At 47.5% G+C, this 23,122-nt stretch overlaps 3 protein-coding genes across 9 annotated transcripts; 2 read left to right on the top strand and 1 right to left on the bottom strand.

Annotated features, from left to right (window-relative positions):
* Positions 1-92: 92 nt before the first annotated feature.
* Positions 93-9,902, top strand: cep43 (centrosomal protein 43). Of its 6 annotated transcripts, none has more exons than XM_026308314.1 (21): positions 93-244; positions 726-779; positions 858-912; positions 1,895-1,983; positions 2,545-2,673; positions 2,813-2,839; positions 3,587-3,643; positions 3,730-3,800; positions 3,954-4,015; positions 4,266-4,327; positions 4,998-5,057; positions 5,524-5,577; positions 6,497-6,672; positions 6,950-7,003; positions 7,447-7,521; positions 8,567-8,623; positions 8,847-8,947; positions 9,199-9,273; positions 9,402-9,435; positions 9,569-9,656; positions 9,740-9,902. In XM_026308314.1, the coding sequence occupies exons 1-21, from the start codon at positions 161-163 to the stop codon at positions 9,818-9,820; spliced, it is 1,545 nt and encodes a 514-aa protein (XP_026164099.1). In that variant the 5' UTR covers positions 93-160; the 3' UTR covers positions 9,821-9,902. The 6 variants fall into 6 exon arrangements, with proteins under 6 accessions (XP_026164099.1, XP_026164100.1, XP_026164101.1 ...); XM_026308319.2 differs by lacking the exon at positions 93-244 and adding an exon at positions 337-651; XM_026308315.1 differs by lacking the exon at positions 2,813-2,839.
* A 1,153-nt stretch (positions 9,903-11,055) lies between these two features.
* ccr6a (chemokine (C-C motif) receptor 6a) lies at positions 11,056-14,547 on the top strand. 2 transcript variants are annotated; one of them, XM_026308328.1, is made up of 2 exons: positions 11,056-11,119; positions 13,168-14,547. In XM_026308328.1, exon 2 carries the CDS (start codon positions 13,177-13,179, stop codon positions 14,323-14,325), a length of 1,149 nt encoding a protein of 382 aa, XP_026164113.1. In that variant the 5' UTR covers positions 11,056-11,119; positions 13,168-13,176; the 3' UTR covers positions 14,326-14,547. The 2 variants fall into 2 exon arrangements, with proteins under 2 accessions (XP_026164113.1, XP_026164114.1); XM_026308329.1 differs by having other exon boundaries at positions 11,059-11,119; positions 13,165-14,547.
* A 2,863-nt stretch (positions 14,548-17,410) lies between these two features.
* LOC113131253 (kelch repeat and BTB domain-containing protein 11-like) lies at positions 17,411-19,800 on the bottom strand. The gene has a single exon (XM_026308325.2). It carries the CDS (start codon positions 19,253-19,255, stop codon positions 18,059-18,061), a length of 1,197 nt encoding a protein of 398 aa, XP_026164110.1. The 5' UTR covers positions 19,256-19,800; the 3' UTR covers positions 17,411-18,058.
* Positions 19,801-23,122: the final 3,322 nt, after the last annotated feature.

Raw genomic sequence — 23,122 nt, 5'->3', positions numbered from 1 at the left:
TCAGGACCTGACACTGAACGACAGAGGCAGATTAGTCACCGCTTTATTATTGTTTTACAGAAAAGTCACGACTTCCGGTCTGTGGCCTGACAGCGAAGCGTAGAAGAAGAAGCCGTTTCCGTGTTTGGTTTTGTAGTCCTGTTAGCATCTTCGCACAAACATGTCAGCTGCCGAGGACGACACGGAGCTGAGGGACCTGCTCATCCAGAACCTGGAGAACAGCGGAGTCCTCAACAAGCTCAAGGTCCCGGATCCTGGTTTCATGTTGTCAGACCCGCGTTTAGCCGGCTAACATGCTAGGCTAATGCTAGCTAGCAGTAACAAGTCGGTGTGACTGACCCGGTTCGCCGTTAAATTCACGTTAACGTTAACGTGTCCGTTACCCGTGTCGGTTCGGGTCTTCATCGTGACTGCACTGATATAAGGATTAACGAGGTTTCGAACATGAAGCAGAAAACACGACAGTTTTGTAGAATGTTAGCTAACTGTTAGCCGTTAGCATAAGTCGATCGGACAGCTATCAATCAATATCCTGATTATTTCTCGATCGAATAGTTGTTTCTTATCAATCGGTTCAAACCCAGGCGGCCCAAAGACTTGACGTGGTTCGACCGTGTCCCCAGATCCCAGAGAAGAGATTCAGAATATACAGTAACTGGTTTGATTATTGATTAATCTCCAGATTGTGTTCGAAAAGTTCGATCAGTGTTTGTTTGTGTCTGCAGGCGGAAATGAGGGCTGCGGTGTTTCTGGCCATGGAGGAGCAGGACAAGATGGAGGTTAGGGTAATATTTGGAGATCATTAACTTTAGATCCTGGCAGCACGCTGATGTCCGTCTCTCTCCCTTTATTGTCAGAACAAAAGTCCCCTGGTTAATGAAAACCTGAAGAAATGTCTCAACAGTAAAGACGGTGAGTTCATGAACCTGCTCTGTGCTTGGCACCTTGAGCTGACCCCCTGAGCTGACCCCCTGAGCTGACCCCCTGAGCTGACCCCTGTCTGTCATCATGCAGCTTGTCTCTTTGTGAGCAGATGATAATGGAAGTTGTTGAGTGTCAGAGTGGCCCCGGGCCCTTTAGGGGCCTTTAGCCATCTGTTGCTGATGGCAGCTCTATAGGAACTATCTGTAGTCCCTGTGTGTAACCACAGGGTGGCGCTGTGACATTAAACCTACAGGACTATAGAAAATGTGAAAAACACGCCAGGATTAACTGTCACATTTGTCACACTTGAATTTCACAGAGTAGAAACAGTTTAAAGGTGAGAGGGAACCTGCAGTGTTTTCTGGAGCAGGTACAGAGTAGGAATGTTATCAGTACTACAGTACTACACTTTACTGCAATACCATACTGCAATAAAAGGATGAGAGCACTGCAAAATGCAAACTCCAAAGGCTGTGATCCAGTTTGACCCCAGTAGGTTGATCAGCAGAATATTAATTGGCAGCTATCAAGACATTCACGAGCTAAAAATACAAATATTAGAAAGGATACAGGAGCAGCTCATCTCTGCTGAACATCAGCACTAAAATAGTGAAAGTAAACTGAAAAACTGTGATTTGTCTGTATTTGCTGACGTGTTAGAGCAGAGAGTGAGCTGATTCATCGAGCTTAGAATCAGATTGATTCATAAAGCAAACAACCTTTAGCTGCAGCCCATCAGAGCTTCTGGAAACAAAGGAAAGAAGAGAAGTTTCCAGGAGCCAGAGTGTGATCAGTGGGAGGTTGATTTGTAGAGCACATTTCATACACAGAGGTCAGGTCATTCAAGGTGAGAACATAAGAACAGCATAAAACACAGTAAATGGAGGGTTAAACATTAACAGCCCACACACAGAAACAGGAGGTGGTTTGTTGTTTTGGAGCAACAAAATCTGACTGATGTGTGCTGCAGGTCGTCTGGTGGCCAGTCTGGTCGTGGACTTTCTGCAGGTCTTCAGCCTGGACTTCACTCTGGCTGTGTTCCAGCCGGAGATCAACTCGGTGAGTTTAGCTGATGCGCTGATGTGATGCAGACACAGTCTGACTCAGCATCTTCTCTGTGGTTTGTGGGTGTGAAACTGAGATCAGACATTTGCACAGTCCTCGCCCTGGGTGCTGCTAAGAACAGATGCAAAACACACCAACACCTGCTATGTTTCTTTTTTCACTGTGTCTTCTGTCATCTATGAAACCCATGAGCTCGTTGTCTCAGAGACGCTCAGAGGTTGAGTTTTAAAGGACCATTCCATGTGGTTTTACAGCAGATCACATTCATTGCTGTGATGAAAAACACAAACACACATAATGGTCATTTACAACGTGGAGACACACAGCTCCTGATCAAAACTCATGACATGCAGATGCTGTTGGTGGTCGCCCTAAATGATCCAAACCAACTGCAAACTGCAGAATGTGGCAGAGGAAGAACAGGTCCTGTGTGTGAAAGTTCCTTCAGGGTCCACCCTGTCAGAGTCAGAGCTGCTGTTATTGTTGGTCAGGTCTGTTCCACCGTGTCCTGTGAGCGTCACATTCTTAGACTTGTTTCCCGCGGTTTATTTGCAGCTCAACGGTCTGGACGGCCGGGACCTGGTCTGCAGGGAGCTGGGTCTGTCTGAGTCCGAGCTGAACAGGAACTCTCCTCTGCTGCTGGAGCTCGTCAGGAGGGGACGCCACAAAGACAAAGCGACTGAGGTTAGTTAGGCCCTCAGGTGTCAGTTAAATGTGACTGACTGGCTTTAGATTCACTCTGCAGAGGGGATGAGATGAGATGACTGATCAAATATTTGGTCGTTTCTCTGTGTTTGTTTGTGGCGTCTCGATGTGTGAACAGGGAGACAGAAGTGGAAACATCCCCAAGGTGAGCTCAGTGTCTGTCAGTGTGTGTGGACACATTTCTGTGGCTTCTGTGGTTGTGTGGACACGTTTTACTCCGATTCGTGTGAGGACATTGTGGACTTGGTTTTAGGGTTAGGGTCTAGGGAATGCATTATGTGTCCTCACAACTATAAGGGAACTGTTGGGTTTTGTTTCTGGAAAGTGCTGTGAGATTGTATTGTGATTTGGGCTATATAGATAAAACAAATTGAAACTGAATTTAACGCCTGTGTGTGTGTGGGTGATCTGGGTCATGGAGGTGGAGTGTTTGGTTTCCTGTTGATCTCTGACTGTTTTTACTGCTGAACCCGACTGTGCTGCAAACGTCAGATCATCCTAGTGTTCCTGATTGTTATGTCCTCGTGAATAGAAAGGACAAATTGGCGGCAGCAGCTGCAGACAATCAAACTCTTATAGTAGCTGTAGTAGTACTAATAGTAGTACTAATACTTTGAATTTACTGCAGTGAATTGTGTTTAATACTCATTCAAGCTTTAAACATGTTTCTTTTTCACTGACTCTAAACTGAGTATCTGTTGTTTTTCATTTCAAAAGCTTTGAATTGAAGAAGAAGAACTTTATTAAGAGGAAATTCAATTGTTACAGCAGTTATTCAATTTAATATTATTTCAATTATATGAATTAATAAAGTGATTAACGTATGTAGAAAAGTAAAGTAATTATTTATTTTTGTGTGTGTGTGTGTGTCCTGATCTCTGTGCTCTCACAGGAACCGTCTCAGAAACACATCTCTCAAGCCCAGAAGATGTTTGACGTTTACGACAAGGTGAACGTTCCCTGTGACCTGTGTCTGACCTCATCAGTCTCTGACCAATCACGGGTGTTAATATGAGGTTTTATTTCCGTGTTCAGGACCACAGCGGCTCGGTTTTAAAAGACGATCTGAAGAGCGTCTTCGTGGATCTGTTCCCCAGTTTGAACAGGTGGGAAATGTTTTGCAGGTTCTGAACGTGCTGTGCGTCAACTTTTCCCTGAAAATCGTTTAGGAACTTAGAGCTTTAAACCAAAGTGAAGCGACAGGCTCTTACACAGACACACTTTTCAACCAGTGTTAAACTTTCTGTTGTGGCCTGCAGGAACATGTTGGATCAGTTCATCACTGATGAGCTCAGAGCTGCAGACAAAACCTTCTGTAAAAGTAAGATCTCCAGCTTTATTTGTTTGCAGTAACACTTCTGTCCTGATAACTGATACAGCAGCTAATCAATAATCCAGTGTCTGAGGTTAAAGGTCACTCAGGGTCAAGGAGACACTGCTGCCACCTGAGCATTTGCTGATGAAGACTGTGAGATGCAGCTGAAAGCTCAGGAAAAGCCAGCAAGTGAGCAGACTGCACCGCTGGCTGACTGACTGTCTGCTGACTAACCGCCTGTTCTGTGTTTTCCCAGCGGTCGACTTCCAGCTGTTTGTGGGGATGTACAAGCGTCTGTTCGCTCAGTGCAGGAGTGTGGTGAGATTCTGATCTGTGGTTTATCCTTTTACATGTGCGATGGTCTTTTTCTTTTCAGTCATGTGGGTCCAGAGACCGGTCCAGGATGTGTTTATCCTAGCTTAGCATAAAGACTGGAAGCAGAGGGAAACTGTTAGCCTCCCAGACTCTGGTTCTCGTGGTATTTGTTGTCCTGTCCCTCTCCCAACATACAGAAATGAAAATGATTCTCATCTGACTCCTCAAAGATTTATATGAACTGCTTTTTCATCCAGATCAGTGGTTCCCAACCTGAGGGTCAGGGTCCGTCCAGGGGTCTTCAGATACATTGGGAGGCAAAAAAAGAAAATATTTAGAAGATTCTGTGAATCAATAGTTTCTCCTCCTCAGGCGCCTACTATCGTCAGAGGCTCCAGTCTGAGAACCAGTCTGAGAACCAGTCTAAGATAGGACTTTCTGGGAACAGGTTGGGAACCACTGGAAGAGGGACAACAGGAGGACATTAAGAGAAAACACAAAGTCCAGGATGAAACGCCTAACTCCTTTATGGATTAGCATCAGTCTGATCAATGAAAAATCTCATTTTATTTTGAAATAAATATTTTAAACATAAGCTTCACTTAATTTTACTTCAGATATGTTTCGATCGTCAGCTGCTGACGTCCATTTGTCTGCTGTCGTCTGTGCTCAGGTCGTTCAGGACTCTGGTGCCCCCCCTGAGGAGAAGCTCAGCTGTCCACCCGTCAGTAAGGTCCGTGTGCCACAGCTGTTTTCATTCTCTATTTGCTGCCACCATACAGCAGTGCATCATGGGAACTAAGACTGCACCTGTGATGTTTTTAGCTTTAGAAATCTAAACCACGTCACAGTAATAAGGTACAGTTCCATCTTACAACACAGCAAACTGACCTTTAGCCTAAAAGCACAATCGGCTGTTTCCCTCCTGACAAACTGTTCTGTGAATCTGAGACACGTTTCTGTCAGTTGACAGAGAAGAACCCGTCACAGAACGTCGCCTCTGAAACGATAATTAGTAACAACAGTAGCAAACATTGGTTAATACCAGGTGAGACATCTCTGGACTCTTACCTGTCTTTAGGAAACTGCCATGTAACACAGTGACTGAACCGCTGTCACCTCACCTGTACCTGAAGCTGGTGCTGGCTCGGTGTCAGGTGTGCAGATGCTGATAGCTACCCTGTCCCTGTCGTGCACAGATCCCCAGATATAAAGGCCAGAGTCCCAGAGGACAGAGTCAGACAGCGGCCAAGGTAACAGCCCGAGGAGCAGAGGGTAGAGACGACACTCGGCTTCGTGCCAACACTCCCTGTGTCCTGATGAACAGCACCTGTGCTTACTAACGCTGACCTTCAGACACCGCTTTGATTTCTGTAGTCTCACCATGTGATGTTTAAAAGACCTGGATCCAGATCAGACCCCTGACCCTGGAGCCTCACTCTGTCTGTTACATTAATCTGCCACTTATTTTCTTCACTGATCAGTTTCTCTTGAAGGTGCAGAAAATTGTGAAATGCCCTTTACAGTGGAAACTCACTGTGACGCAGTGTTGAACCTGCTTTTAACCCGAGAACTTTCACTCTGACTTCGCTGCCAGTCACAGACAGCAGGAGCGGAAACATGATTCTGGTGTTTTCAGACGCTCTGCCCTAAAATACCCAAATCTGAGCCAGGACACAGATGATCTGAGATCACTAACCCACCTGTCTGCTTTAACCAAACAGGCATGATGATGATGATGATGATCATGATGATCATGATGATCATGATCATGATCAGTGCAGCTCAGCAGCTTTGTCAGTATGAGGTTCAGTACCACAGCACCAACAGACAAAAGGCCTGAGTCATGTCTTACTGACAGTTTGAGAGGAACACGAAACATCAGCAGGAAGTATCAGGTCGTGTTGGTGTTGAGTCTGAAGAAGAGCAGCACTTGATACGACACCACTGTGACGACTTAGTGCCTTTAACAGGTGACGCCTTCACATGCAGCCCATGTTCTGGCTGAATAGAGAACTAACAGTAACTGGTCTGAGCCCACGGGTTTGTTGTCACATAATGAGGTGAATCAATGTTGCTGCTGCTGATCTGCACTGACGTGAACATCAGCCTCCTCTCTGAGGTTTAGCTGTGAAGCTGAAGCTGCTGTGTTGTGTTCATGTTGTCGGTCAGGACTCTGACCGTGTCACGACTAGGACCAAAGGAGACTTCCAGCAGCAGGTCTCCTCCTTCGGTCTGAGGAGGGAGCGTCTGGAGCCGGAGGTGGACGACGACGACGGCGACGACCCCGTTGACGAAGACTCGTTCTTTGACGACCCGCTGCCCAAACCACAGAAGACGTACGGCTGGTGAGGACACCTGAGCTCATTAAGACGCATTAGAGCCGTGGTCACATATTAACATTCTGACAAATGGGAATAATCGCAGGTGGTTTACTGAGACTGGATCAGTGCAGTCCTGGCTTCTGGTTTCTGCTCATATTTGCTGTGACATCTTTGAAACTCGGTTCAGTTTCAGTAAAATCCAGACAGAGCCGTTTGTATCTGATGAGCAACAGACACCGAACACCTGATGTTTTGTGTTTGTCGTCTCTGAGACACTTTGTTCTGTTTCTTCTTCCTGAAGTCGCAGTTCCCCGTTTGGAGAACAGGACTCAGCGGAGACCCACAGCCACAAACAGTAAGTATTTTTTTCCAAACAGCCTGAACAGGAAGGTTTGACAGAGTCCGACAGGGAACCCTTTAGTTATTTCCAGAGCTTTCGACCTTTCTGGTCATTCGTCATTCACAACTATCGATACCGATCAACTGTCAGTGTTTCACATCTGCTGCTGCTCGGCTCATGTTCAGGTTGTCAGTGTCAGAGGAAGCAGTGTGTTCTCAGGTTGTCTGGACCTGTGTGGCTCTGACAGCGTCTCACCTGTCCAGGTGTCTGTGACCCTGCTTTTATCCCACAGTACCTGCACTGGCATGCCTGTCTCTATTTCCCGACTTGTACTATCTGCCTACCTGCTTTCTTTACCTCTCCTTACCTGTCCTCTACCTGTCCTTCCTGCTGCCTGACCTCATCGCTCGTCCTCCTTGTGTTCCTGTACCTGTGCGTCACCCCTGCTCGCCCTGCAGTGTTGTCCCCGGGAGGGAGGAGTGTCTCTCTGGGCTCATCGTCTCCCCCATGAGGCGAGGCAGAAGCCTCAATGAGTGAGTCTGCATGGTTTGCCACGCCCACCATCCAATCAGGAGGCTCAGATCTCAGCATGACACGGTCGGATCAGTTAAAGGTCACAGCCACTGGTTGTGTGAGTGTGAGTGTGAGTGTGAGTGTGAGTGTGAGTGTGAGTGTGAGTGTGAGTGTGAGTGTGAGTGTGAGTGTGAGTGTGAGTGTCACTGAGTCCAGATCCCATCCAGAGACTGACAGCCCCAATGAATGTGTGTGAATCCAGAACCTGGTTCAGCTTATGGGTCTGAGCCATAGACCTCCATTGTTGTCCAAAAACTATTAAAAACCCAGCAGGGAGCCACACTGCTGACATGGCTCACATGGTTCTTCCTCACCAACAATGGGAGGCCCGTCTGTTTCCAAAAACCAGCTCCAGACTCTGAGAACGTTCGACACCGTTTACAGTCTCTGGTTCCACTGCAGCTTCTATCTGGTCTCAGCGACGTCTGGAGCTGGTTTGTAAAATCTGGTTGGGATTTGTGCAGAAAAACAAAGAGTGAGCTGCTCGACTCATTAACTCACAGCTGACAACATGAAACGTGGCTGTTAAAGGCACATTCCATAGTTTTACTCCCGTTGTTCTGCTCAGTGATGTGGAGCTGCTCCGCTGACTGAGGCTGTGACGCCGTGGAATCAGACACGAGCGGCCACACGAGGAGAACGGCGTTAGTGCCGTGGCAGTAACGGAGTCACGTTACTCTCTGCAGTTAATGATCTGAGAACAGACTGAGTCCAGAGCGTCAGCGAGCAGCTCACTGTGTAGAGATAACGAAGCTGCTTCCGTCTGTCAGGGCAAGTCTAGACGCTGTGACTGGACTGAACATAAGGTGAGGACGTTTTACAGGAAGCACAGACATTTTTGGAAAGATGTAGGTCAGAGCCATGGATCATGTCAGGGTCATGGGTCATGTCAGGGTCATGGGTCATGTCAGGGACAGGTCCGGGGGGGGGGGGGACGACGACTTTGGAGCATTAAAGTACAGAGTCCCGGACATCATCTCTCCTTGTCCTTTGTCTGTCTCTCAGTCTGTCAGTCCTGGCTGGAGACGAGCGGGATGATCCTCTGTCTGATCACAGTCTCAGGTGAGTGACAGGTGTGGCTGATAAATTGATTATTATTGGTGATATTGATTCTCTGAGGACCAATCATGCTGCAGATCCTGAGACACATATTTACGTCTCAGCAAACTAGTGATGGTAATGAATGATAAACGAGGAATGAGTCCAAGGTGCAGCTGAAAACCGGTCTCACAGCTCCAGCTGCTACGTGCTGCTGCCCTGAACCCTCTGTCTGTTTGTGCCTTAGGAAGACGGAGGCGTCCGGGGCCAGAGAGACTCCTGCAGCATCTCTGTCTGAGGCTCCAGGAAGAGGAGGAGGCGTGTCGGAGCAGAGCCACAGCAGGAACGGTTCGAGTTCAACACACACATTAGCTCAGTCTGGTTCTGAACAGCTTCTGTAGGAGAAACAGCAGCATTCAAATCTAAAGGACTTGTCCTGTGGAGATCAGGACTCTGATGGTGGCTTTGGACTCTACATTCTGATATTCATCTTCTGTGTAGAGCTGCTGAGAAGTTCCTCCTGCAGCAGGTTCAGCTCTGTGACATGTTCAGTCAGACTGTGGTGAAAGGGAAAACTAAGCTGATGTTTCCTGTTGCAGGAGCCTCAAACTCCAGAGACCAGGGATTCAGAGACTCGAAGCCCCCGAATGATAAAACTGGATCTCTGCATCTAGGTAGGGTTGAGTCTGTGCTGCAGCATGAAGAAACATCGGCTGACACATGGTCTGGTGTCTTGGACTGATGCTGTTTGTTTGTTCAGCTTTTTACTGGATAAACACACGTCTTGTGCTTTTCTCTGCAGATGACGACGTCGAGTACGACGACGACTTCAACAGGTGAGACTGACCACATGAACTGGTCTGTTGGTCACTTCACCTGGAGATGAGGTGCCAGTTTTTGACGTGAGCAGATGTTGATGTTAAAGGTTCAGGATGATGAAAGGAAAATCTTTTTTCGATTGTTTTTCAGTCATCGGTCGGATCTGTCCAAGAGCGAGCTGAGTATCGGGGAGGAGATCGAGGAGGTTTCCATCGAGGGACCGGACCACAGCGACAAGGTGACGCAGGATCGGCCTCGTCTGCAGGTTCGACTGGTGGGTTTTCACCTTACGTTAACTCTGACGTCTGTTCTCTGCTGCAGTTCGACGAAACCACTCAGGACCTGAGCGTCTCGCAGCTCAGTCAGAGTCATGGAGCCGATTACATGGAGGACGTGGCCTGACCTTCCCATCATGCACCTCTTTGCATCACCAATATTTATGTCTGTACAGTTTCAGAAAATGAATAAATGGATTTGAATCATTTTGTCCAGCTGCAGGATTTTAAATGTCAGTCGTGTGCGTGTTGAATAAATCTCAGGTCCTTCAGCCTATAGTGGCCTAATTTAGCAGATCTCAGTGTAGACGCAGCAGCAGCATTTAGAGGATAAGGCTCATTCTCTGTATTAGCACCATGTTCAGCACCAGTTAAGGTCTGGATTAGTCTGTTGGTCCTGGTCCTGCATCGTTGTTCAGACCAACAGCTGGCAGCACCTGACCTACAGTTATGAATTACTCTGAACGATCACAACCATCGTGTTATTGCATAATATGACGTTACAGGGGGATACAGTTTATTTCTGATGCAAATAATCCACCTGACATAAACTGTGTCCCTCGTCATAAAGCAGATTTATTCACTATCCTCATGTGTTTAAAATTGTGGTCATGTTTAGGAACATATAGTGATTTTGAACAGTAAGTTTGATGTGTCAGTCTAATGTTACTGGGCATAGACATTATAGAAAAGTACGTTTCCTCTTGCCAACAATAGCAAACAGTGAAGTGTCAGCACTGAATGTTTATGTTTCACCTTTGTTATTGTGTTTTGCAAGGACACGTGATTATTTTATGCAAATGAGTTGGGGTCAGAGGTTGCAGTTTCACTGGTTGATGGCTTAAATGTGTCCTGTCAACAATTTCTTTTTGCCTTGGGGGTAAAATCACTATATGTTACTAAGCACGAACACAATTTTAAACACATGAGGATGGTGAATAAATCTGCGTTATGAAAAGGGACGCAGTTTATGTCAGGTGTCTGGATGTAGCTTCCAAACAGGGACCTAACTATCACTGGAGAACCTCCACAAACACGTAAACTGGTCCACAGCCTGACATGACGCTGACATGACGCTGACAGGGCTGGAATAACTTTCGACAGGAAGATAAACAAACTAAAGACACATTAGAAAACAGAAAAAGAACTATATTCAATACGATGACTAAAGGATCCAGGTGTTGCTGTTTTTTCGTTAGCTTAGCTAAAACTGAAGCCCAACGAACCAGGTCCACCTGCACTCTGAAGGCATGCGCGCTCCCGCGGCAGGTGATACCTCTCCTGTCGGGGATAATCTACTTTGGCACGACTTTCTCTGTGGTTCAGTTCTGGGCAGGCGCGGGTGCGTGTTTAGAGACGTGTGAAAGGGGAAGACGCGCAGATTCTCAGCAGCAGCAGCGACTGATCGAGCGGCAGCATCAAACCCGTGAGTTCTGCCTTTTCTCTGCTTTTTCCTTTTGCTTCGTAAAATCAAACCTCGCTGTGATTTTTCTCTGCCCCGGGTCTTTGTGTGTCCACAGCGAGAGAGACCCGGGTCTGGTCTGTGCTTTTTAGTTTTGCATCAGAAACGGGGTTTGTGCTCAGTTTGCTTCGTCAGTTCGGGAAACGTGATGTGACGTTTGCAGTCGGGCAGATAACATCTTGGTTTGAAGTGTCCGCATCAGATCAGCTGGGAAACAACGAAGTCTCCTATCAGGGTACCACACACCAGGACTTGGGGAATCCGTTAGTATTAGAACTTTAGGCTTTTTTCTGGTCCCTTATCTTCTGCTCTTCAGTTTTTGAGTGGGTCCCTTGACCCAGAGCCACTAAAGTCTAGAACCCAAATAAAAATAAGGGACTAAATCCATTAGGGGTCCTGTTTTCTGTTCATATCGGTCTTTACTAGTGTGATGTTCAATTGACCTCCGGCGTCAGATGCAAAGAGCCGGACTTTAGACCGGACTCTGGACGCTAGTGGCCCTGGGTCAGTGCCCCGCTGCTCCTGGTTTTGAGTCTGTGCCTGGTCCACTTTAAGAGACATAAATCACCTGAACTGCCAGTTTTTTCATACTCTGGTGGTTTGGAGCTTCGACACAGGCCTGACTTCAGTCTGGGTTCACACGGTTTAAATAAATCCTGTTCAGTCTCAGAACAAGAGGCTTGTTTGCCTGTACAGGTGAATGTTTGTGTTTTTAAGGACTTCCAGTAACTCGCAGGACTTCCTTAAACCGCCAGCTGATCGTACACTGGGACAGGGGCCAGACTTTAAACTGCAATGAAGCTGAACTGGAAATACTTGTCAGATCAAACTGAGCTGAGGAAAGTCAGACCTGCTCTTTTCAATCAGCGGCACTTTGTTGTTTGGCATTTGCAATAAGGGAAGTTGGGAGAACAAAGGAAGCAGTGTCCAGTCGGGTCCACTCAGCAGAAGTAGAGAGCAGGAAGCTGAGGCGTTTGAGGAACTGTCAACTTTTAATACAACCTGGTTATTTCTGCTTTAAGGTCAGTTTTCATCTGCGGAGACAGAACTGAACAATCAGCACAATGTTTGAAGGAACGTGACGTTACCTTTCAGGTTCAGGTGTGTCGGCCATAAAGCATCAGAATAATCAGCTGAAGCCTGTGTGTGATGTGCTGTAGGGCGGGTGTTTCAGGGTGTTCTCAGGTCCCAGACCTGCAGAGAGCGAGCTGCCTCCTCACCCCCATTATCTGCTGCTTGATAGTAGCAGAGAAACCACAGATTACATATGAACTGGGTCACTCCGAGCTTGGGGTTGGACTGACCTCTTTTCTGCAAACTTCCTGTGAGTCTTCAGACACCTGAGAACAACCTCAATCAACCACAACTGGAACATTTTTACCAGCAGAACAAACTCAGAACCTCCATCAGACTCTGACATTTGTGCTGCTTTCATGTCAGTGAATGTGTGCAGTCAAATAGTCTGATGGGTTTGACATCAAACTCAGTGAAACTGTGAGAAAGTCAAAGTGAAAGAACCTGTGGAGGCTGAGAGACCAGGCCCTGATGTTTCTCGTTAGGATCATAAAGCCCTTGAAGATTTCACAGCTGGGATCTGGTCCAAATGGGCCCAGTTTGTTTTAGTGGAGAAGATGGTGTCGTCCTCGTCTCCTCTTCCTCTCAGTATGAAGCCTGCAGCGTAGCTTAGCATAAAGACTGGGAACAGGTGAGCCAGTTTGTCTGAGCTCACGGACCGACAGCTTTTAATTTGGACAGAAATCAAGGTAGAAAAACCAACATTGTGTTTTCATGCTGGTTTGTAGGGAACTGGTCCCAGATCTTTATCTTGTTTTTCTCCTGCCATGATTTAACAGTGGAAAGTTAGTGGACACAAAGACTTTTCCTCCATTTGACTATAAAAGTAAAACACCTGTGTATTAATACTTTTATTATGAAAGGACAGATGCTTTCATCACATTTTCCCTCTAGTCAAAAGCACAGGCTGATCTTTGTCTGCTCTTTGTTCACAGCAGAAGAAGAAGATGGACTTCTCAGACGAGGATATGACGTTGAACCAATCAGATTCTGACTTCAATTACACTTATGATTACTATGACATTAACGACCTGATTGGACCGTGCCAGTACAGCAACAACCACAGCGTGGAGCAGGTGGTCGGCCCGTACATCCACACCATCATCTGCATCCTGGGCTTCGTGGGGAACAGCCTGGTGATTGTCACCTACGCCTTCTACAAGAGAACCAAGTCCATGACCGACATCTACCTGCTGAACGTGGCCATCGCGGACCTGCTGTTTGTGGCGGCGCTGCCTCTCATCGTCTACAACGAGCTGACATCGTGGTCGATGGGGTCTTTAGCCTGCAAGCTGCTGCGCGGCTCCTACAGCGTGAACCTGTACAGCGGCATGCTGCTGTTGGCCTGCATCAGCGCCGACCGCTACATCGCCATCGTCCAGGCTCGCCGCAGCTTCAGGCTGCGCTCGCTGCCCTACAGCCGGGTCATCTGCACCATCGTCTGGGCCTGCGCCATTCTGCTGTCCGTCCCCGCCTTCATCTACTACAACCGATACGAGCCAACCCACACCAAGGAAGCCATGATGGAGGGGAATCAGACCTCTTTGCCTCCGCAGTACGTCTGTGAGTTCAAGTTCACTGACAACAGCACGGCCTGGAGGACCAAGGTGGCCATCCCCAGCACTCAGCTGGTCATCGGCTTCTTCCTGCCACTGCTCATCATGATCTTCTGCTACACCGCCGTCATTGTCACACTGCTCAGAGCCAGAAACTTCCAGCGGCACAAGGCGGTGAGGGTGGTGCTCGCAGTGGTGGTGGTGTTCCTCATCTGCCACCTGCCCTACAACATCACTCTGTTTTATGACACCCTCAACTTGTTCGAGCAGCATTCATGCGAATTATCGGACACTGTGCAGACAACCAAGACAGTGACCCAGACCATCGCCTACCTGCATTGCTGCCTGAACCCGGTGCTGTACGCCTTTGTCGGGGTGAAGTTCAGGAACCACTTCAGGAGGATCATTCAGGACCTGTGGTGTCTCGGGAAGAGGTACATCGCCCCACGCCGCTTCTCCAGGGCCACCACCGAGATCTACGTCTCGACGCGCCGCTCGGTGGATGGATCCAGCGAAAACGGCTCATCTTTCACCATGTAAGGACGTCCAGTGGACCCATCTGGATCAGAAACTTCCCTCCTCAATTCAAATGTCACAGGAACTGAACTCATGGTCTGACTTATCTCAGATTCAGTTCAATTGAGTTCATTTCAAATCACAATACAGTCAAAATCAAGACACTTTACACAAAAACCCAACAAATCCCTTATGAACAGGACTTGGTGACAGTGGAGAGGAAAAACTCCCTTTAACAGAAGAAACCTCCAGCAGGGCCCGGCTCAGTTTGGGCGGCCACCTGCCTTGAGCAGTTAGGGTGAGTGGATAGAAATGGAAAAAATAGTGTAGAAAAATTATTTGTTTTTGTTTTAATATGTCGCCTCAATTTCAATTCAATTTATTTGTATAGCGCCAAATCACAACACAATCATCTCATCTCAGAAACTTCCCTCCTCAATTCAAATGTCACAGGAACTGAACTCATGGTCTGACTTATCTCAGATTCAGTTTAATTGAGTTCATTTCAAATCACAATACAGTCAAAATCAAGACACTTTACACAAAAACCCAACAAATCCCTTATGAACAGCACTTGACAGCTGACAGGTGAGTCTGTGTCCTGCACCAGTGTTAGTTTATCTCTTTCTGTCTTGGTTATATTTTATTTTGAAGGTTGTACAGTTCAAGGCCTGTATCTGTTCAGTGATCCATCCAACCCCTCTAGTCTCAGACTCTGTCTTCTACACACCCTGTAGGTCTTCTTCACACCTTGTGTGTCGTCTTCACACCTCGTGTGTCTTCTACACAACCCGTTGTTTTCTGGCGGGTTGGAGGAGCCTTTGCATGTTGTCACCAGAACAAAAGGGCCTTGGAACCCAATTATTTTTTATGGACTCAGTATATCTGGACTCAGGATTCCTTCAAAATAAAATTTCAGGACTATTTTAAAACAGAAAACATTGAACGAAACAGGAAAAATCCAAATATCGAAGAGAATTTCGAGGCTTTTTCTTCATTTTTCTGGCAGCGTGACCTGATGAAAACCAGCTCTGTTTCCTGATCTGTTGTGCCTTGACTGACTGCTTGAACCTCTTCCAAACAAACTGCTCCAGTTTTTCTCTCTTTGCTTTCTGACAGACCTGCAGTTTAGTTTCTTTGTTTCCTCTGATATTTTCTAATATACTGTGTTTCGTAACATTGAATGTACTGTTTGAATGTATTATTGCAGTGGCCAGACATTTTGTCTGCTCATGGATCTGAGATATTAGAATAAATGTTTGTCTCTGAAGAGATTAGAATTTTTGATTTAGTCCCAGACCGAGTTCAGTCGTTAGATGAACTTCCCAGTCGGTGTCAGTCTGTGGGTCGACACCAGAGGACACCGTCCACAAAGCTTCTTGGTTTAACAGAGATCTGTCAGGACTTATCTCGGGCTCAGGGCTGACGCAGTTGATTTTTTTTTTCATTACTGAGGTCAGAAATGAACAAGATGAATAAATTATGAATTTTACTGTCAAACTAAAAACCCCCAAACTCCCTGCGGCCCACGATCGATCACGTCATTGCACGGTGTGCAGGAGTTCTGGTACTGAGCCCACAAGGTTTCAGCTGCTGTTGGTCTTTGTGACACGTCTTCCACCTGACAAGCTGATGTGCAGGATCTTTTACAAAAATGACTGAAACGTGATGAAACGTTATTAAACCGACTCGAGTCTGTGAGTTTTGTAACAGCATCCTGCTGCGCCACAGAGGAAGGAAACAGTTTGTGAAGGCCTGAGCGGCTGCAGGGGCAAACTCACTTTATACAAGAAGCTGCTTCAGTTTTTCTCTTTCAGCCTGAACAAACGTCCACAGCAGCCGAACCTCCGGACTGTTCAAAGCATGATCAGATTCATCAGGTCCAAGGATGGAACCACAACCCCAGGGACAGAAACCAATATCACTGATGTCATATAAACTAACGCCAGAGATGTAAAGTCGTGAAATCGACCTGTGTTAATAAAAAATAGACGATAAGGTGAAAATATTTTATTCTAAGGTGAAAAACATGTTTCAAAAGTTTCCTGCAAAAGAGCAAAGTAAAAACTGCAGGAAGTGACGGATGTTGCAGCTTTTCCTGATTAACCTGAGTCGGCGTCAACAAGCGTGGATGGACACACACACATTGAACATGTTCAGTGTGTGTGTACAGTGTGTGTGTGTTCAGTGTGTGTGTGTACAGTGTGTGTGTGTTCAGTGTGTGTGTGTTCAGTGTGTGTGTGTTCAGTGTGTGTGTGTTCAGTGTGTGTGTGTTCAGTGTGTGTGTGTACAGTGTGTGTGTGTTCAGTGTGTGTGTGTGCAGTATGTGTTTATCTCCATCTCTGCTCGTGTTCAGATCTTCCTCAACTTCCTGTGTGAAATCGAATCAGACCACAAAAACACATTATCCTCTGAAAATCTCTCGTGACTCTGAGTGAACTTAACCAGCAGGATGAGGTTTGAAATCCACAGACAAGGTTCAGCTCTCGGCCTTGGACTCATCCACAGCTTCACTTGTTTATTGTTTTGTTTTTCTTCCTTCTAGTTTGTGTTGACGTGTTGAAAAAAGACTCACAGGTTCGGCACCAAACTAAACCAATGAAACGAGAATGTGACTCTCCTCAGAGTCAGTTTTCATATGAGCCAAAGTACTAAAGGGTCTGTTTTTGATGGTCAACGTGTCCTGGACCCTCACCTTGTTCTGTGGTACAGGTGTGTCTGTGCAGGAGCTTTGAGCTGCACCTGTTTCACATCTGTACCACATCTGTCCTTCAGCCCTTATGTTTATCACTGGGCTCACAGTTAAATCTGGTTTTACATGGGACTGTGTCATATTCAGAGGTGTTCCTAATATTCTGACCTCCTCAGGCGTTTTAATGGTGAGGACAGAAAAATAGAGACACCACTGAATCCAATGTTTTTATTCTTTACATTTCCAAATAACTTCATCTTAAAATACTGCGACTTTTCTGTTTTCAGTGAAATTAAAAATGGTTCCACTTTTTTCTCATACAACTTTAAATCAACTGTGATTTTATTGTCAGTAGTTAAAAGTTCCGACTTTTTCTAATCAGTTTTCTCAAAAATCACAACGTGACTGATATTTTCCTCAAACTGTGGATTTTATTCTTCTAATGAATGAAAATAGTGAAGTTTTCCACAGATTTACAAAGTGAAACAGGTTCTTCAATCAGCTGCAACAAGTTTATGCATCAATAATAAACAGCAGAGCAGCTTTTATTGAATCTGTTGTTTTCACAGGAGCTGAAGCTGCTTTTATTTTTCAAAGTAAAAGCTGGTACAGGTCAACCTCAAAGTCACATGCTTTTAATATTGATTGTTTTTATATTTGATTATTGAGCGTTAGTAACATAGGTCATCCCATCATCATCATCATCATCATCATCATCATCATAAAGGTCACGTGTTCTATCTCTACGTTTTTATTGCACATTTCACTTTAATATGAAACAAAATGTTATTTTGTGTTATCAGGTGTCAGGCTGTGTGTGTGTGTGTGTGTGTGTGTGTGTGTCTGTGTGTGAGAAGAGCACGGGACCAGGTGGATCCGGACCAGGCCTCCTGTCAGCCCCTTAGTTAAATCACATCAGGACAGTCTGTGGATGCGGGATTTGCGGTTTCATGCACTTTGTGGATCTTTGGCCGAACCTGCACCGAACAGAGAAAAAGGCACAGCTGAGGAAGAGGAGGGACGTTATTACTGCAGCACTGTCAGCCCGGTTTATGCCGGGTCAAATCATTGGTCCCGGGTCAGGGACAGGACGAAGGGCACCAGGGTTCCTCTGGCCTCTGCGGGGCAGGGCAGCACCTCGCGCAGGAAGCCCTCCGCCTCCTCCCGCACCTCGAACTGCAGCGCGTGGCTCCGGTTGACGCAGTAGATCCGGTCCCCGAGCACCGCGCAGCGGAACGGCTGCGGGTTTTCCAGCGGGAAGTTGGCGCCGCCGTGCCACACCTTCACCACCGTGTTGTACTTGTACACGTTCACTGCGGCGCGCTCCCGGTCCACGTCGAAGCGGTACACGAGGCTGCGGTGCGCCACCATGTCCGTGGACCGGCGCCGGCTCTCGTTGAACGGACACTCCTCCCACTCGTCCCGGCGGGAGTCGTACCGCAGCAGGCGGTAGAAGAGCGAGCCGCCGGACACGAACAGCTCCCCGCCGCACGACGTCGCCTCGTGCGCGACGGCGAAGGAGCCTTTGGGCAGCGGCGCCACCGGGCTCCACCTGTCCGCGCGCGGGTCGTAGCGCTCCACCGTGAACAGACACTCCCCCCCGATGGCGTACAGGTAGCCGTCCATGGAGACCAGCTTTAGCTGGCAGCGGGGCTGCGTCATCGGACGGATCGGGCTCCAGGCGCCGGTCACAGGGTTGTAGCAGAAGACCCGGTCCGAGGCTTTGGAGCGGCCGTCCCCGTGCGTCCTGATGCCCCCCGCCACGAACAGGTAGTTGTACATGGTGCACATCCCGGAGCCCTTAGCGGGGATCTCTTCCGGCAGGCTGGTCAGCACCTCCCACCGCCCAGTGTCCGGGTGGAGGCAGAACACCCGCCGGTGGTGGGGGTCCTCCGGGCCGGGCAGCAGCGGGCTCTGCGGCCGGCTGTTGTCCTGGCTCCCCCCGCGGTCGTACACCTCGCTGCTCTCGGCCACAGCCAGCACCTTCCTCCCTTCCATCCTCCGGGCCAGGATGAGCTCCCGCTCCCCCGCGGTCAGGCGGCCGTACACACCGGGGGTCCGCAGCACCTGCAGGTAGTGGTCGCTCATGAAGCGGTAGACCTGGTCCTTCGCGTCCTCCGCGCCTTCGCTCTTGGCTTTTGTCAGAAGCTCGTAGCAGTTTTCTGCGCTGATCCGCTGCGACATGTCTGCAGCTGCTGAGCCGAGGTGCGAATGAGAATCCCCGGCACATATTTCAGACTCCTCGCCCTCTCTGGCCTCCATTTGTTCTGTATTATTGTGGATCAGACCGAGCCCAGCCCTGTCTGAGTCCGTTCTGCGTCTGGAGATCCAGACTTCTTTCTTATCTCGCCACACGCCCCTTCAGGCCGGATTTTCTCCTTTATTCTCGTTGCCTCGAGTCGTCCTTCTTCCTCTTCACACACAAACCAGATCCGTCTCTTGTCCTCTCCGGATCCTCTATCGTCCCCTCCTCCGGGGCGCGGTGGCTGCTGAAGCCGGGACCCCCTCCTGCTGTGCGGGGAGGTGTGCGGCGTCTGCTGCAGAGCCCCGGGGGTGTCTGCGGACACAAAGACGTCCGGTGGCCGAGCGGCTCCTGCGCACCCTCCCTGTGAGGACGGAGAGTCAGACCGGACTTTTCTGTTTCCGCCCCCCGGCTCTGCGCCAGATCGCACCGGAACCAGACTGACGGTCCTTGAACGCAGCAGAACCTTCAGGGTTCTGGGAGGAGACTTTTATAGAGACTGAAGTGTTTTATGTTTTCAGGTCGATGTTGATGTTGAACCAGCAACAAACTGAAGCAGCTGAAACAAAACCGTCCAGGACCGAAGTCTCAGTCCAGAGTAAACAAATCACAGCTGCTGTTCACGCCCACTGCAAATACTCTGACACAAGTACTGCACCTAAACTGCTCTGAGGTATTTGTACTTCAGCAAATACTTTTAAGCTGCAGTAGAAACTACTACTGTCCGTTAAATATACTGACACTAATACAACCAGTCTGATTTTAGGTTCCAGTGAAAACCAGAAACACTTGAATGTGGTGATTATGTGCAGTTATTGTGAAACTAATTAGCTTATTTCATTTTAATCCCATAATTCTCTTCACACCAGAACATTTAATAAATAGACCAGTGAAGGTCGTGTTGTGGGTCCATTTAGGATTATTTAGAGCCACTTTCCAGCTTCAAGTCATTTTTAATACAATATAAAGAAAACAGAAAGTTACTGGTTGATTCTTAGTAGATTTAATAGTTTTTCTGATTGAAATAAAGTTTTAATGGGACAAAGTGTCAGATAATTGTAGTGAAAAACTCTCAGATGTTCTTTCATAATAATATTATTATTATATTAAAGTGTGAAAGTTTCAGACTGATCGTTGCAGTTTGGTAGGTGGTTTAGAAAATGTGGGAAGTAGATTTGGAATAATGAGGAGCCAGATGTGGCAGTGACATCACACATGGACCAGATGTGGCAGTGACATCACACATGGACTGAGATTCGTTTTGCTTTAGCAGAAAAGTAATTAACTCTGAATGTGGCTGTGACTTTCTGTCCAATCAGATACGACCACCTGTGTGCCGTCCAGCTCCCTGCCAGCTGATTGGCCAGCTCCAACATGCTCCGCCCCCTGCTCTACCTGTGTGCTCTCACCCTCACACACCTGACCATCGGAAAGGGAACCCACAGCCTTGCTGAGGCCGGCAGTGGGACGAGGATCTGGTTACACTAGAAACATCTGGTCTGGAAACATCTGTCAGTTTCAGAGGATCCAGTCCTGAACTTGTGTCGTTTGTCGCCCTCTGGTGTCAGAAACTGTTCTGCTCACATGCTGGATCACAGCTCATCACAGTACAGACACAGCTCATCACAGTACAGACGCAGCTCATCACAGTACAGACGCAGCTCATCACAGTACAGACGCAGCTCAGTCAGTACAGACACAGCTCATCACAGTACAGACGCAGCTCAGTCACAGTACAGACGCAGCTCAGTCACAGTACAGACGCAGCTCATCACAGTACAGACGCAGCTCATCACAGTACAGACGCAGCTCAGTCAGTACAGACGCAGCTCATCACAGTACAGACGCAGCTCATCACAGTACAGACGCAGCTCAGTCACAGTACAGACGCAGCTCAGTCACAGTACAGACGCAGCTCATCACAGTACAGACGCAGCTCAGTCACAGTACAGACGCAGCTCAGTCACAGTACAGACACAGCTCATCACAGTACAGACACAGCTCAGTCACAGTACAGACACAGCTCATCACAGTACAGACACAGCTCAGTCACAGTACAGACACAACTCATCACAGTTGAGTCCAATTCTCATGGAACCAACAAATGGACCTGTAGTCACATGAGCGGGTTCTGGTCCACCAGGCTGTGAGTCCTGGAATGTGCAGGGTGGACCAGCATCAGAGATAATGACGGGGCTGAAATCGAAGCCTGACAGATGTGACAGATGTGAAACATGTGACTCAGTCACAGTCTGGACTCAGACCGACCGTCACCATGAACCTTGACTTCTGATTGGTCCTGATGCAGAGCCGGGAAGGGGGACTCCTTGATCCATGTGGGGACTGAGTGTAGTAATGAAGCCACGTTGAGACTGAGCTTCTATGTTTAACTGCATGAACAGTTTCAGATCATGAGCCTGTGGTGAAGCTGCAAATGGAAACCAAGCTCTGTGGTCGTCCACTTCCTGCTTCCTGTAGGAACCATCTAGCAGCTGTGTTGTAATGGAAAAATGAGATTCAGTGATTGATTATTCTTATCGATTATGATTTTTATCATTTCTTACTGTATTCTTCATTCACCAAGGCTCATGTGTTTTTCATAACCATATCTGATGTTTATGTTCTTCCTGACCTGGTACAGTCTGACACTAAGGGACACAGGGTTCTCAAGGATGTTAGTGAGGAGGATCTGGGAGAAAGGTTCCTTAGGACACCAGGTGTGAGGAAGGGACCAGTATAACAGAACAGGCCCAGGATGGAGGGTTAACTGTCCAATGAGAATATAGAGTTTTAGAATACAGCCTTATTAGGGAATCACTTTGTAGAACAACAGGGAAGTACAGACTTAATTATCTGATTATGTCAGTGATTATTTGCATTTACTTTGCATGTCTGTAAAAGTAGAGACCTCAGACTCTGATCGACTGTGGTCTGGTCTGTTCTGCTCCTTGTCAGAAATATATTCAGACCAACAGAGTCAGTCTGCTCTCTCTTTACTGATCATCCAACGGGTTTTGGTCCCACAGTGTGAACATGTGTGTTTGTACCTCGAAGTGCCGCCAACACATTAACATGAAGGGACAAACTGACCCAGATGTTGTGTCTGTTGTTTAACAGGAATAATCATTATATCAGTATCTTCACTGTTTTAACTGTGAGTCAGTGTTTACTGTTTGTTTTAGTGAGGATTTATTGTTTTCTCTCTGCTAAAGTTAAAAAGTTGTTCTGTCCAAGTAAAACCTGACTCTTGTTTGTCTGCAGTTGTGGAGGAACAAAAGCATAATGGGACAAGCTGAAGTGCTTCTGCTTCTCACAGTTTACAGCCAGTTCAGCTGAATGAACCAGTGGTTTGTCACAGAACAGGCAGGACTCAGCTGAACCACCGGTCATCTCACTCTGAGTCCCAGCAGCTCCCAGTTTTTTAAAGGCGATGAGTCTCTGAGCTTTTAGGATGACTGCTCTGCTGGATGGACCCTGAGGAGGAACACGACCAGAGAAACCAGGACTCTGTGTGATGACTGGGGACCATCAGCCGGTTCTTCCTGTAACCACAGTGGTGTCCTGCTGTGGGACAGTGGAGTTTACTGGTGTGAGTCCAGAGAGGGAGCAACCAGTCAGAGCATCAACATCACAGGGCAGCAGCTTCACTTCCACAATTCAGTTGGTTCTCCACCAAAGACACTTTCTGCTTCAACTCTTCTTGGCCCCCAAGAGAAAACTCACTGAGGATATTCTGCTTCACTGTTTAAACTCAGGTCCCTGGTTCCTGAAAGTCAAGTTGAGATTTAAGGACAGAGGACACGATAGAAGTTTCCTGAAATGTTTCCTAAACAGTGACATGTTGTAGGAAGGTCACTGTTAGTGGCAGCAGATGAAATAAATTAAAT

Source organism: Mastacembelus armatus, unplaced genomic scaffold, assembly GCF_900324485.2.
Source record: "Mastacembelus armatus unplaced genomic scaffold, fMasArm1.2, whole genome shotgun sequence".
Classification (NCBI taxonomy): Eukaryota; Metazoa; Chordata; class Actinopteri; order Synbranchiformes; family Mastacembelidae; genus Mastacembelus; species Mastacembelus armatus.
The sequence above is the reverse complement of the archived record's forward strand: the minus strand, read 5'-3'. Positions and strand labels throughout refer to the sequence as shown.

What these genes read in the sequence shown, in the direction of transcription:
- cep43 (XM_026308314.1), top strand. Translation starts at nt 161, where the DNA reads ATGTCAGCTGCCGAGGACGACACGGAGCTGAGGGACCTGCTCATCCAG. An exon ending in CCACAGAAGACGTACGGCTG is followed by an intron (nt 6,673 to 6,949) that starts GTGAGGACACCT and finishes TTCTTCCTGAAG; the next exon opens with TCGCAGTTCCCCGTTTGGAG. An exon ending in GACCGGACCACAGCGACAAG is followed by an intron (nt 9,657 to 9,739) that starts GTGACGCAGGAT and finishes TCTCTGCTGCAG; the next exon opens with TTCGACGAAACCACTCAGGA.
- ccr6a (XM_026308328.1), top strand. Translation starts at nt 13,177, where the DNA reads ATGGACTTCTCAGACGAGGATATGACGTTGAACCAATCAGATTCTGAC.
- LOC113131253 (XM_026308325.2), bottom strand. Translation starts at nt 19,255, where the DNA reads ATGGAGGCCAGAGAGGGCGAGGAGTCTGAAATATGTGCCGGGGATTCT.